This window comes from Larus michahellis, chromosome 6 (genome assembly GCF_964199755.1).
Source record: "Larus michahellis chromosome 6, bLarMic1.1, whole genome shotgun sequence".
NCBI classification, from domain to species: Eukaryota; Metazoa; Chordata; class Aves; order Charadriiformes; family Laridae; genus Larus; species Larus michahellis.
In genome coordinates, this window is record NC_133901.1 from 64,453,708 (window position 1) to 64,467,276 (window position 13,569).

Below are 13,569 nucleotides of genomic sequence, written 5' to 3' on the forward strand. Positions count from 1 at the left end.
TTTTCTCCTTAACACTGGAGATACAAACAATACTGCACAGGAAGACTGTCCTGCCTGCACCTGACATGCATATATTTCAGTCTTTCTAGCACTCTGACAATAGCTAGTACCTGAGCCCAACAGCAAGCAAACAACAGCCATATATAATGTAGCAATGTGACAGCTTCCGAAATGAAATATCAATGTTTTGTGCACCAGGATGGAAACAATGTCAAGAATCATTCAACCATTTAAAACACCTTTCACATTAAACTAAGCACTAGGTGGAGATCAAAGTAATTAACGGGTCTGTGGGAAATGAACCCTGAAGAAAATGCAATCGGTGGAAAAATGTCAAAGTTAAAATGTAACTATCTAGATGAGAGATCTCTCCAAAAAGATTATAAATAAGCAAACTAAGGATTAAGAATAGAACAAAACCAAAATCTACCTCATCCATAGAGTTATGAAACAAGTCAGGCAAATGAAGGATACATTGACAACAAACCCAAGCAACTTTCCAAATTCTCGTAAGGATGTTCTGCCACACTCATACACCTGCAAAGCATCCTGCTGACCTTCTACTTTCAAAGGGATCCAGTAGCTTGTTAAAATCTGACGTGGCATCTGTCAGCATTCATCAATATCAGCCAAGTAGTGCAATTAATTTCATTTCCTGTCAAATATTTGGTCACTGAAAGAGACCTCAGGCCCAGCTAAACTAAGATCAGTGTCAACCAATTGCCATTAAGAGCATCAAAACCCCAAGAGTAAAACAAGGATCCACTTTAGAATGGGATGAAACTGCTTGGGATTTTTTTTCCTGACAACATCTAAAGCAAAAATTAACAATTCAGGGGTTTATATGCAAATAGAAAAAATAATTTGGAAAAAAAGGCCCAAATTAAATAGGGCATTGCTATTGCAAACAAGTAGAGACAGAGCTCTCCCTGCTGCTTATGGGAGGGTTAGGGTCGTTTTGCAAGAAATCAAGGTATCTTACAGCAAACTTCCCAGGCCCTTACCTGCACCTGAAGTGAAATACCAATAGGAATCACTGCAAGAAAAAGAACAGGCTTCAAGACGCAGCAGCTAAGATATAAGAATATAGAAAGGGCAGTTACTCTCACAGCTGCAACTGAGGCTGCTTTCATATCAAGCTACCTGAACACATGAATTCACATCTGAATCCCATTTCCTGTCATGGGAGAAACTTTAACCTCCATAGCTTCCTGGGAACAGCAGAATGCCATTGCTCCCTGGATTTTCTAAATTGCTCAAACCTGATTTGCTGTTCCTAAACATGTTCTCACTGTGCCTCATAAGGTCTCCCTGTGCACACAGATAACAGCATGTCCCCTTTTTCACTTGGTTTGTGTACTCATTTCTTCAGCAACAAGTATTTCGCTCATTTTCACCCTTAAAATCTCAACTTACTCTTCCTGATTGCCTCCATGGAACTTTCTGCCATCGATAAAGGATGCAGAGTTGTAATCCTTCAAGATCTTGAGTCAGATCACCGAAGTCCTGACTATCCAAACCAGGATATTCTGTCCTTTTTCTGTCCTTTTTATTTGTATTCTGCTGTTAGAGCATTTCAGGTTCATATTTTCCAATGTTTTATATTTTAATGACTAGAAATGCCCTCTTCTTTAAATGAAAGCCGAGGTTTAGAAAAAGAAAATACAAACACTCTTGCAAAAAAATCAAAAGACTTGATAATGCTAAAGGCTGTTTCAATAACCAAGCTGAAAAAGGGAGTTCACAAGATGGCAAGCAGAACCATGGTGTATTGAAAGAGAATTACAAGCCTGGAGAGCTTTTACGTAAAGGCGGCTCTTTGGTTCAGTGATTCAGAGCTTCAGGGGACCTCATACAACTTCCTAATGGTCAGGAAGAAGCACGTTCTACCCACCAGATACATTACCATGTCCAGAGACCAGTCTCTGTTTCAGAAGTATTTGTGGAAATGCAGAAATCTTTAAAACAGTGCACTGGAGATCTACTGCAAAAATGTCCTCATATTTAAACTTTCCATCCACTGACACTGAACTATTAATAGCACTAACTTCCCAGCAGACAGTTTGCAGCCTCCTCCTGCCGCCACTGAAGGAATCTGATGACAGATCAAAGGTCAAAGAACTAATGATTTAAAACACATTCCAGCCTGTTGATACGGTGTCTGCTTACATGACCCTAACTTCTTCCCAGTCCTTCAAGGGAGGAAGATCCAGTTCAAAGTCAAAGATTACAGAGCATCCCAAAATCTAAACTTAGGAGCCCTCCCCCTTCCCTGTCAAGCTCATTGAGCTACAGATGATGTAGCCTTGCAAAAGTCATCACATAAAAGAAACAGACCCATTCCTGGAACTTAAACATACCACAAAGGATTCTGGAAGTACAAATTGGTGTGGGCTTTCCTAAATAAGCTTCAAAGACATTTAACTCAAAAGTGGAAAGTTAGCACATTTGTTCCACAATTAAGAAACTGTTTTATGCTAATTTATACCAATGTTTTAACAGAACCTAAGAGCTCCTTCTCCATGGGATACTCTGGGTGTGTGGAATGCTTCCTGTGTGCCAAGACTTGGCTTTGCCTTATAATTAGCAAGACTATTAGCTAGTAATTGCCTTTTGATATCTGATGTTGTTATAGCATGTAAAACATTCATACACAGTGAAACATTTCCACCTGGCACAGCTGAATCAAATCACAGACATTTATGCCACATAGTGAGGACTAGAAAACTTTAGGACGCCATCCATATTCTCATGGCAAGATTACTTATTTATGAGGTTTATTTTTTTTTTTTTTTAGTTTAGGCTACCATATGGAAGCTAACTATGTTTTCCAATTTATGTTCAACATGAAGAACAGGAACACTGTCTACTATTTGAAATACATCACCTTGTTAAGATAATGCAACCTATCTCTACATGTACCAAAATCAAGCTATGCAAACTTGTAGGTTGTTACTATGAAAGCTTAAAGCTTGTTCTGTTATGCAATACACTGTATTGAAACCAGCATTTCCCTCTAACCCAGAAGATGAATCACAAGCTTAATAATAAAGTCTTATTATAGCAATTTTGCTAACCTCAAAAGTTTCCTCTCCTAGTACATGCAATAGGGTAAAATGAACTGTAATCAACTGACAATAATAGAAAATTATCACTTGTATCAGATCACAATTTAAATTGAGATATTAAAATCTCTGCTCATGCAGATCATAATTTAGGGCCTGACCCCACCCACATTTACATATGTAAAAGACATTGCAGTGAGTAGTCTTAGTTTTTCCAGAAAAGTTATTCATGTACATAGAAACTTTTTACTTCTTTATAAGCTTCTAATTCATTCTTGTTAATGTTAATGGTTATTAAAGACAAAAAGTAAAACAATGAGGGCTCCAGCTCAGTCTGTTCTCCCTCCAAACTCCTCACCTAACCCTTCCCTCCTCTCAGCCTGTTGCTTCCATTGCCTGGTAACCATGAAAAAGTTGGTGTGGTAAGAGTAGTGTACTCCTGGTAAAATAGAAATTAAAACTTATTTATCATAATCGTAAATAACGCAGAATCCAATTAATCTTGCACTTGTAACGCACAACAGTGTAATTCCTTAGCAAGCTAAGTGACTTTGTTACAAAACAGCCAAAGACAACTGCTCTGAATAGTGCTCCTGGAGCTGCACTCCTAAGCGTCTCTTATCCCTCCCCTGTCCATCATTCCCCTGTTAACTCCATCTCCGAGTCAGCTGCTGCCTGCCTGAGATTCTTTGCCTATCGAGAGGCCGGCAGAGCTCACCTTCTGGGGGACAGGCCACACCGTTTTCAGCTCTTTGGTTTTTTTTATCAGCTTTTATCTGGAGCCACAAATAGAATGAGCCAGCCTTGCCAGGCAGAAAGGACAAACCAGCTGTATACACTTGGTTCTCAACAGGCAGGGAGAAACAGTTAGCTGCACCTTATCATGGGAGTATGGGAACACATCAATCGGTGAAAGTTTTACTTGCCATCTTTGTCAGGAAGCAGTTACCCTGTTCTAAGAAGGATTCCAAAGATGGACGCAGCACCAAACTACAGGGGAAGACAATTGTCTGATCACATTATGTGACACATATGGATGTCCTGAGCTGGCTGATGCAGCGTGAAGGCTTAAGTCACCGTGTTCCTGCAGGGCAACAACCACCACTGACGCATGCCAAGCAATCACGGAGGGCTTATGTGTCTCTGACATAACCTAGGGAAGCAGCATTATGATCATATCAAATACACTTATTGATGTAAATACAAAGTTGAGAGCATGGATGGCAACCAAAAAAAAAAAAAAGGAATCCCATGCAGAGCAAAATAAGAACAGGTTCACACTGAAACCCTGCTACTATACAAACAGCGTGACAGCTTTATGAGGAAGTGGATTTTTTCCACACCTTCACTAGACTATCAGACCGAGCCTGTCAGTGAAAGTTTAAACATTTTCAGCAAGTATGACAGCAGTCAGACAGGTATGCACTTGTTCGAGTCTTTCACGCTGTAGACACATGAATTGAAGTCTCAAGACCAAACTTTAGTATACAAAAAGGAAAAAGCTGCATCTACAGGTGGCTTGGTTGTCTGGTACATTCTGGTCCCAGTATCAGGAGTTGTTTCCTCTGGCTAACAACATCCTGTATAGACTGAGGGGGTCTAACTCCACCTCGTGTAGAGTCGCCGTCATGTCAAATTAAAAATCCATTAGATTAAGAGGAAAAAAGTGCTTACTTGAACATCTGTGTCCCACTTGTATGAACCATATGGTCAGACAACATGCAATATAAGTAAATAACTATATGGTTTAAACAAAAAGTGCATTCACTTAAATATGAAAAACCAACAATAAACAAGCACTGCAGCTCAGGTATAAGATTCAAAACAGGACTTGGAGCAACCACCCACACACCCTCCTCTCCTTCCTCTCAGTGAAGGACAAATGAGCACAAAAAAGATGACACTTGCTTATTGGCAAACCCAACTAATAAGGAACAGACTGAATGAACAGCAAGAGAAAAGTCTCTAAGATTCAGCACGGGCCCTCTCAGTTCAAACTGGGATGTGCAGATACTACAGACAGGCAGAAGCCACACTGGCACCCCTCTCTCCTAAACAATAAGCAAACACATACAACCAGTCACCTTCCACAACGTCAATGTTCCCTTAACAAGCTAATGATAAAAATTATAGTTTCATTTCTACCAGAGAGAGATATTTCTATAGCACTCCTTTCTCTGGTTGTCTTTATGCAAGCAGTCATGAAGTCAATAATATTACAGAATATTAAACTGTCATCAGCTTGGAAATACCTCCTTGAACAGAAGCCACAATGAGTTCAGATACTGCCCTAGGGGAGGGGAAAAATAATTAAAAAACAAAAGTATCCTAGTAAACCCAGCCTTGCCACAGAACAGTCAAAGCACACAAGCAGCATATGAGTAAGTAACTAAGAAACTAGCAAAAGAAGAAATTAGACCCCCAAAACCCAGAAAGATTAATCTCATGCAGGAGAACAATTCCAGAGCCCAGTTTCATCTGCCACCTTGCTTTATCAGGATGTCCTAGGCACCCTGTTTGCCACCTGGCCTGAATTACCGTTCTCCTTCATGACTCAGAGTCTCAGCTGGCCTGCTGCTGGAAATACCCTAATCCAGTGTATTCTGTAAATTGAGACCACTAACTCACTACGGGCAGAAACAGTAAAACAGACAACTCTGCTGGTTTTGAACTGCTTAGGGATTATATGACATCAAGCACTGCTTGAAATGCAGCAAGTGTAATCAAAAAGGCACAGGTGTTAGCCCAAGCGTTTCAGGAACAGTGCAGATAGTGCTCCTCTCTGCCTTCCATGATGGCCTGATACCATTCCAGTTTGACACAGATGAAAGCCATCAATATCCAGGAGAAAGTTAAGTATTTTTTGAGCTATCCAGCTGTATTTAACTAAAAAACACAGGTAAAACAAACACAGAATTTCTTACATTCTAGCCACTCATTTTTCAGCATGCAAATAACTCAAGTGACTTTTTAAATAAACCTTTAGTAAGATACAAAACCAAATATCCCTAGTTTCTGCTATATCTCATCTATTTAGGAAGCAGAAGCACAGAGTTATAGCATTCACGCTACTATACTAATCCACACACATTTAGAACAGGAAAAACCTAAGTGCAACTCAGGGACTGGGCTTGAGGCACTTTTCAAAGTCTGAGTCTGCAGTATGCGTGCTAGATAGGGACTTTCAGAAAAGGCAACTTAGGTTTAGAGGAAGTGAAAAACTCCAAAGTAAAGATTCTGCTACTCTGTTTTAGTTACTCAGTTATTCTGATTTACCCCTTTCTCTGTGTTCACCACCAGCTCTGCCATGTTCACCTCAAGCCTGAAGCCCCATAGGACACTGTATCTGTCCTATGCTATGCTAGGACGGAATGTGGCAGGCGCTGGTTGTACAGGAGCAACCCTTCCCTTGTTTCACCCTGGCCTATATATTTCTCCATATTTTCACCTTTCATCCTACATACCGTGGTGAGAGAGTTATTTAATTCAGCCAACTCTGCATTGTTGTCCATTAAACAGAAACTGTATGAGGGAGTCAGGATTACCTCCTGATTCAGAACACTCATCTTCAAAGGTGATGACTTCACAGAGTGACTTTACAATTATTTAATGCTTCATTAAACCCCTCTTTAAAAAAAAAAACACAAACACAGCGAGTCCTTGTTGTGGTCGCAGAGGGCTCAGCGGCATGAGCAGAAGGTGCTGAGAGCTCCTCAGGTCCTCGCTCTGAGGGGGCCAAAGCCGTAGAACCTTCGCAGAACCGGGGCCGGCCAGAGGCCTCTCCTGACACGGACAAAGCTCTGCAGGAAGCCAGCTGCCTGCCATGCAGCTCCCTTACAGCTTTTAGGCAAATAAATATAAATACAGATGTAAAAGTATAGAGCTACTTACACCTGAGGACGAGGCTCAGAGTGGAGGCCCAGTGAGCAGCCGGGCCAGAGAGTGGGAGAGACTCACAGAGTGGAGGTCCTTAAGATTACGAGTCCCAGGCCAAAAGGGAGAGGCACAGAAAATGGCGGCCCACAGAGGGGGAGACCCAGTGAGAGGGGAGAGACTTTCACCGTGGAAGACCCATGAGTGTGTGTGTGCGGCCTACGGGGGAGGGGAAGCAGAGCCCAAAAAGAGTAAGATGACTAAAACCATGGGAAGCCAATAAAACAGTGGAAGGCTCACATCACGGAGGCTTGTAGGGAGTTGTGGCCCAAAATGGTTGGCTGCCCTCCAGAAAACTGGGAGGCCCAGAGACTCAAAGCCCTCAGAGGCTGAAACAAGAGAGTCAATGAAGCCCGGAGCCAGTGGGCGCTCACACGTGGAGTCCCCAGACAAATGAGGGTCCAAAAAAGGGGAGGCCTCCATAAAAGAGGGAGCCCCAGAAAATCCCAGCCCATGGAAAGGAAGGCCCAGAGAGTCAGGGAGCCCAAAAAGCATGGGAGATCAAGCGAGGGGGAGCCGGAAAGGGAGGGAGGCTCACACAGGGTGGCCTGAAGCAGCGGGAAGCTCAGAGGATAAGGTCCCACAGAGGTGGAGACCTAGAGAGGCAGGGAGGCCCACAGGCAAAATCCAATCACAAGAAAAGTAAGTAAAGAAAAATTTTTTTGCCACTCAACTTAAAAGCTCCAGCTTCTTTTTCCAAGGGTCATGGTGTCAGCATGGCTGCTAGAGATATCCCTTGTCTCCTGCCCCTTTCCCTTCTGTAAGGATGACGCAGCCCTCAGCGACCACCCTGCATGCTTCTCTTGGATCTTAGTATCCATCAAGGAGGTTTTTTGTGGTTTTTTTTTTTTTTAACGTAGGTACTTACTTTCAGCAATCAAGTCAATTAAAAGGAGCTTAATTTTCATAACTATCCCTAATAAAATGTAGTGGTTGCTATCAACAGCTAAAAAAACCCCAACCAACCAATCCAGATTTATCCAAATTCTTGAAAAAGCACTTAGAACAAGAACTATAAAAAGACAGAATTTTCCTAAGTATTCTTATGCTAAATCTCTTTTCACCACATCACACTATACAATCTCAACATACGCTCACCTCATAATGGAAATAACAGGAAATACATACAGTACAACAATTGAAATCAACTCAGCTATTTACGCTGGATTTCTGAGTGGCTGCTAGGACTATACTTTCTCTTCCTATGTTTTTTTGATTCTCCATAGAGCACTTCATCTTGCATGTTTAGTGTTGTTCCACTGTTTCCCAAATAAACAGGAAAAACTAATAAATAAATCAGGAAAGCAGCCAGAGTCTAATGTCCTAATTCACTATTCGGGAAATATGTGAAACTGACTGTCTACATAGAACTGTGAGAAGCAAATAAAACTGAAAATAATATTAATAGAAAGATAACATTTTTTTTCATCTCTTTCAGGTACAATTATCTATTTTGTAGCTTGTACTCAGTGAACAGAAGAAAAGAAAAAGAACGAGCATTTAAGTATTCAGAGCAGAACATGCTCTTCTGAGTCTTCTAGTGGTTGCAAATCTATCCTGCCCAAAATCAAATGTCTCATATAATCTTTCAATTAAATTGTAGATGTTTGCATATTAAATTTATTCTGTGTGGTGCTGATCACCTTCCTGCTCGTACATGTGTGATTCAGCCATTCGACACCCATTCTTTACCCTCCCCACCCACAAATCCTTCAGGTACTGAGCAACTTGACTATCCTGTAACTGGCAGATCGCAGTGACCTCTCACCATTGGTTCAAGGTGCATTTGCACAAATTGACTCATTTCTAACAGACGAATATCAAGGTATTACCTTTGCAGGTGAAGCATTTGATGTGAAAGTGTCTGGCCTGAACACGGAGTACTTCACCTTTACATGGCTCCCCACATTTATGGCAGTGGATGACCGGCTTTTCAGAGGGGTGGTGAGGCTCCTGAGGATGGGCCACTGTAAAGAAAAAAGATATGATTTAAACCCAGACAAAAATAATATTCTCTGCTGTACATAAATCTGTGTTCTCAGACACTTTTCATCACGATAAAAATGTATCTGTTCATGTTTTATGCTCATCTAAAAAGTCACCATCATTTATTTTAAATACAGCCTTTTCATAACCCAGTAGTTTAAGCCATTCACGTCAACTAGTACCTCTTTCCACTGAGGCTGCCATGGAAAGACAAGGAAAAATTCCCTCCATGGTTTCAGTGCCACAAAGTGTTTCAGACTGCCTAAGCTTTTCTTTCCAAGAACACGAGTGTGTGTAAACCATTCAATGAGCACACAAGGCAACAAGAACTGGGATATTTTAATCCAAGAAAGAACACAATCCCGGCAAACAGAATGAAAGGAAAGCAAATCCAAATCATGTTTTGGGAAACCAGATGAAGCAGGTAGCCTGACTTTGCATACAGATGACTACATTAAATAAAAACTACAAACACCTCCATTTTGCTACAGCACATACCTATCATAGGGAAAGCACATCTGAAGAGAAAAGAAGCAGAAGTTATTTGTTTCTACTCCCATTACTTCTAGCAGAAACACCTCTCTGCATGCAAATTAGGGATATTATGAGTCTATAGAAACGACCAAATCATTTGCAATATAGTCAGGGAAACAAAATTCCAGGTACTGGTAATTGATCAGCTATCCCACAGCCCTGAGCAGAGGTTGGATAGTAACAGGAAAGGTTTGTGTCAGCTTTATTGTGTATTTCATTGTCATAATAAAAGTTTTATTGCTCTACATTTGGCTTCTGTTAAAAATGTTTAACTTTCTCTTCCAATGTGTCTTGTGGCAGCTTGGGGCCCCAATAGAAATGCACGGGTGTAAGCCAGAGCAAGACTGAGTCCCAACTGTACTGTCTGAAATGGAAAGTATTACTCAGAATGTTCCCAAAGAAAACGATGTTCCTTCAAATCTCCCTCCCACATCCCATTCTAGCAGGGGAAAGTTATCCTCCTTGTAATATTGTTCTAAAACCAGTGATGCTCATCAGAACGTTTCTGAGAAAACATACCTCTCTACCCACGCCTCTGTCTCCATACCATTCCTGTCCTGCTTTTCCTGGACAGGACTATCAGCAAAGGACTGACTGCTGATACACCTACATCGCTCTCACTGTCACTGGGAATCATCATTATTTTATGTCGGTGTTTTCTGGATCTCTCTTTTTCCTTTCCTGATCAAGTCCTAACATCTCCCCAGACAGGATTATGCTTTTTTTCAGGTCACTGCTTATGCAGCAACATAACAGATACCTTGCTCATATTTACTGCACCTCCCCCTCAATGAATTTCTAGGGAAAAAGTCCCACGGCTTCACGAAGTCCTTCTACATTACTCTCCTTTATAAATGCCTCAGTGAAGAAATGCTGCTATCATTCTGCATTATATAAATACAAGATTGATAATAAAAAAGCCTAATACGTGATTACAGTATTACGAGTAACAGCATCAAGAACAGAGGATGACAAATATACCAAGCAATAATTTCTGCTGTAAGTCTAGCCAAACTAATATGACAGCTGCTATTTTGTTCTTCACCCCCCACCCCTCAAATCTTCAAAGGTGGTGGATGAATACTACTCAAGCCCAAAGCTTTTAATACCTCCTGCTCTGGTAGCCTCATTTCAACTATTTCCCTTAAGCAGTTATTCAGCCCATACTGGTAAACAGAATGCAGTTGTCAGTGCAAACCAGTATTTCAATTAGTAGCTGCATTGAAGTAAGGGCCCAGTGAACGCCTTGCCTTTTGTGAACCTCACCTAATAGTCTGCAATGCAATACTATTTCTGGAGTGGAAGTTATAATTCTTCCAAACAAGAGTATTAACTATTAACTTGTAACCAAGGAAACACATAGTTTATGCAATGGGAAAGAACGAAAGAAAGAAAATAAGAGACAAAAATAGAGACAAGTGCTAGCAACTTAAATTATTATGAGGAAAATTTCCTCTTAGATCCAGACAGCCTGAGACAGGCCTGATGCCAACTGAAGAAAAGGTAACAGAATTTTTAAGTTGCTCAAATGAGGAACTGGATCAAGGATTTGGGCAAATGCTCCCTAGATTTTAAATGCTGCAGTTTGAAATCTGTACCTGCAATATTCCTCTCTCTCAAACCCACATGTGGAGGGCGCCCTAACATATGCCAGCATCCTAATCTTCTGGTGTTGATCTGAAAGACAAGTTTTTGCTCTTTACAAGAGAGCAAATAAATGTTTTTACACTGGTCCAATGATGGACCTTTTTTTCCAGTTCCGCCTTTATAGCCATTTAAATGAATACAAATACTGCTAGTTGCTATTTCCAAGACTGATCTCTTAAGTGCAGCTAATTATGGTGCTTGTCTTACTGGCCTCAATTTGGCATTGCAGGTCAAGATTGAGTAATCGATTTTTGTTCTACTGCAAGGAATTGCTTGCGAGCTTTTTCCTTTCGATACATGCAATACACACGAGGCTTCCCAGCAGCAGATGGTGACCCTTTATAGTCACCAGTGAGGACGGAACAGGAACCTAAAGAAAAAGAAAGAGGAATACCTTTACAAGCAGCTTATTTAAATGTTTCCGACTGAAGCCCAGCCAGCTTACTGGACTTGTTAAGTTGTGAGCTGCTTTGCATCTGAAAACCCTGAGCTAGGAGCCAGGCTCATCTCTGTACAGGCATTTCACATCTTGACAAAGCAAATATTTCCGGCTCTGCCTGCACCAACCCTCCCCACACCAACCGCACGCTGGAGGGTATATTGTCAGGTACCATGCACCAGCAGCAATGCTGCAATAAGGCAACTCTGTGTCACGACTAAGACAAAATCAGACTCCAGCCAGTATAATCGGTGACAGGACATTAATGTAGGATCTGGATAACCCAGGTTCCAACCCCTGCTCTGCAACAGATATCTGGGCTCTTTGGATGGCATGCCCTTAACTCTAAAGGACTGAAGTCAGACAGTGAAGCTCAGACAAGTCTCTGAGCTTGTAACCTACCAGCTGAAAATGAGATCATCTGAATGTTTTAGTTTCTCCGTGCTTTGAATGTCCCTGACTGTACACCAGGTGTACCAGCGCTGTCAGTCTCACCCTACTGTGAGAATAAATACAGATGACCAGGTTCCCAGGCACTGGGATGGAGAGTCACATAAGCACCTAAGACAGTCCTGACGATCACATATGCCACATCCGCCACACTTCTGGAAGCAGCATTCATTGGGAAGTGCGTCAGAAGACAAACACTAACTTGAGGAGCTGCGTTGCCTTTAATGAAGTTTCCAATCCAAATATATTAACACTATGACTATCTTCCAAATTAGAAGAACATAAATTAACAGCTTTCTGAGAGATGCCACCAGCGCAACATGTTCTTGGTTCAGTACTGGGGCTCATAATCGTCTTTGTATCATAAAGTTCACACGTACTGCATGGGTAGTGTAATATAAACACAAGTCAAGTATTTACCAGTGCCAGTATACTGATGGGAACTGAGACTTGTCTACATACAAATCATGTCAGATTAAGTCAAGATGTGATTTTATATCCGTTTAGCCCAACCAGTATAACAAGGTGCACGCATCCTTTTGTGTAAGACTGAACACAGTGTATCAATCGGTCTAGCTCACATCAGCAAGGTGTAAACGCCCACTAACACAATGGATCTAGTTTCAAACAAATGTCATCCCATCAAGAGTACCTAGGCTACTGAGTGAACTGGTTTTTTAAACTGGCTCTAGTTAAACTCGTGCAGTGTCTACACTTGAATAAAGGGATGCTGGAAGCAGGGATACAGATCAAACAGGTGCAACAATTTCCTTGAATATTTAGTCTTATTTTTGTTCCTTCAGCACTCTCCAAGATTAACTACTGAAGCTACAGTACCTGTAGAAGTCTAAGTTTACAATTTTACAGAGACCAATTGCAAGAGATCATCAATAAAACTTTTCAAAAGTTTCAGGTTGCTCTGTAACAGTTTTAACTTCCAATGCTGCTGGGCACCGCCTGGAGACTTTTTTTTTAATTTATTTTTATTAATGAACATACACAAAATATGTAAAGGTGTATAACATGAGATATACACAGAAGAACTTTTCAAGACAAACTAGGTTGAGACTTCCACTCTTGCTTACAAACCAGCTTAAATGAATAATTAATGCTTCCTTAAGCTCATTTAGGTTTCCAATAAGACAAATCAATGTCCCATTAAATATCCAATTTACCCAGAGTAACACGTACACTGACTGGAACACCTGGGAAGTCTAGATTACATTGTTTAATTCGGGGGGAAAAGAAAAGGGAAAAAATAAAAATCAATAGCACCTTCTTCTATGAGGAAGACAGTCTTTGTCATTGGAGTATCGACTTTGCTAACATCACTCCACGCACATATCACCAGGATTTTTGTCATTCCTTACGTTCCCTTGTGACTCATGCAATGTTGATTTCATTACATTTATCAACTGCACTACACTGATGTAAATTCAAAGCAACTCTACCAGCCTGAGAGTACTCACTAATGCATTTTACCAAAACATCTCAAAATAATCCCAGATCTGCAAA

The 13,569-nt window shown here is 41.0% G+C and overlaps 1 protein-coding gene across 24 annotated transcripts in view; it reads right to left on the reverse strand.

Moving 5' to 3' along the window:
* Positions 1 to 13,569, reverse strand: part of ABLIM1 (actin binding LIM protein 1) — a 206,054-nt gene that overhangs the window by 98,207 nt on the left and 94,278 nt on the right. For all 24 annotated transcript variants that reach the window (XR_012587477.1, XR_012587481.1, XR_012587479.1 and 21 more), the window contains exon 2: positions 8,831 to 8,965. Coding sequence is in view for 18 of the 24 variants with exons in the window: in XM_074590665.1 (XP_074446766.1) it covers positions 8,831 to 8,965 (135 nt within the window). In the remaining 6 variants the exon portion in view is untranslated. The remainder of the gene's footprint in view (positions 1 to 8,830; positions 8,966 to 13,569) is intronic.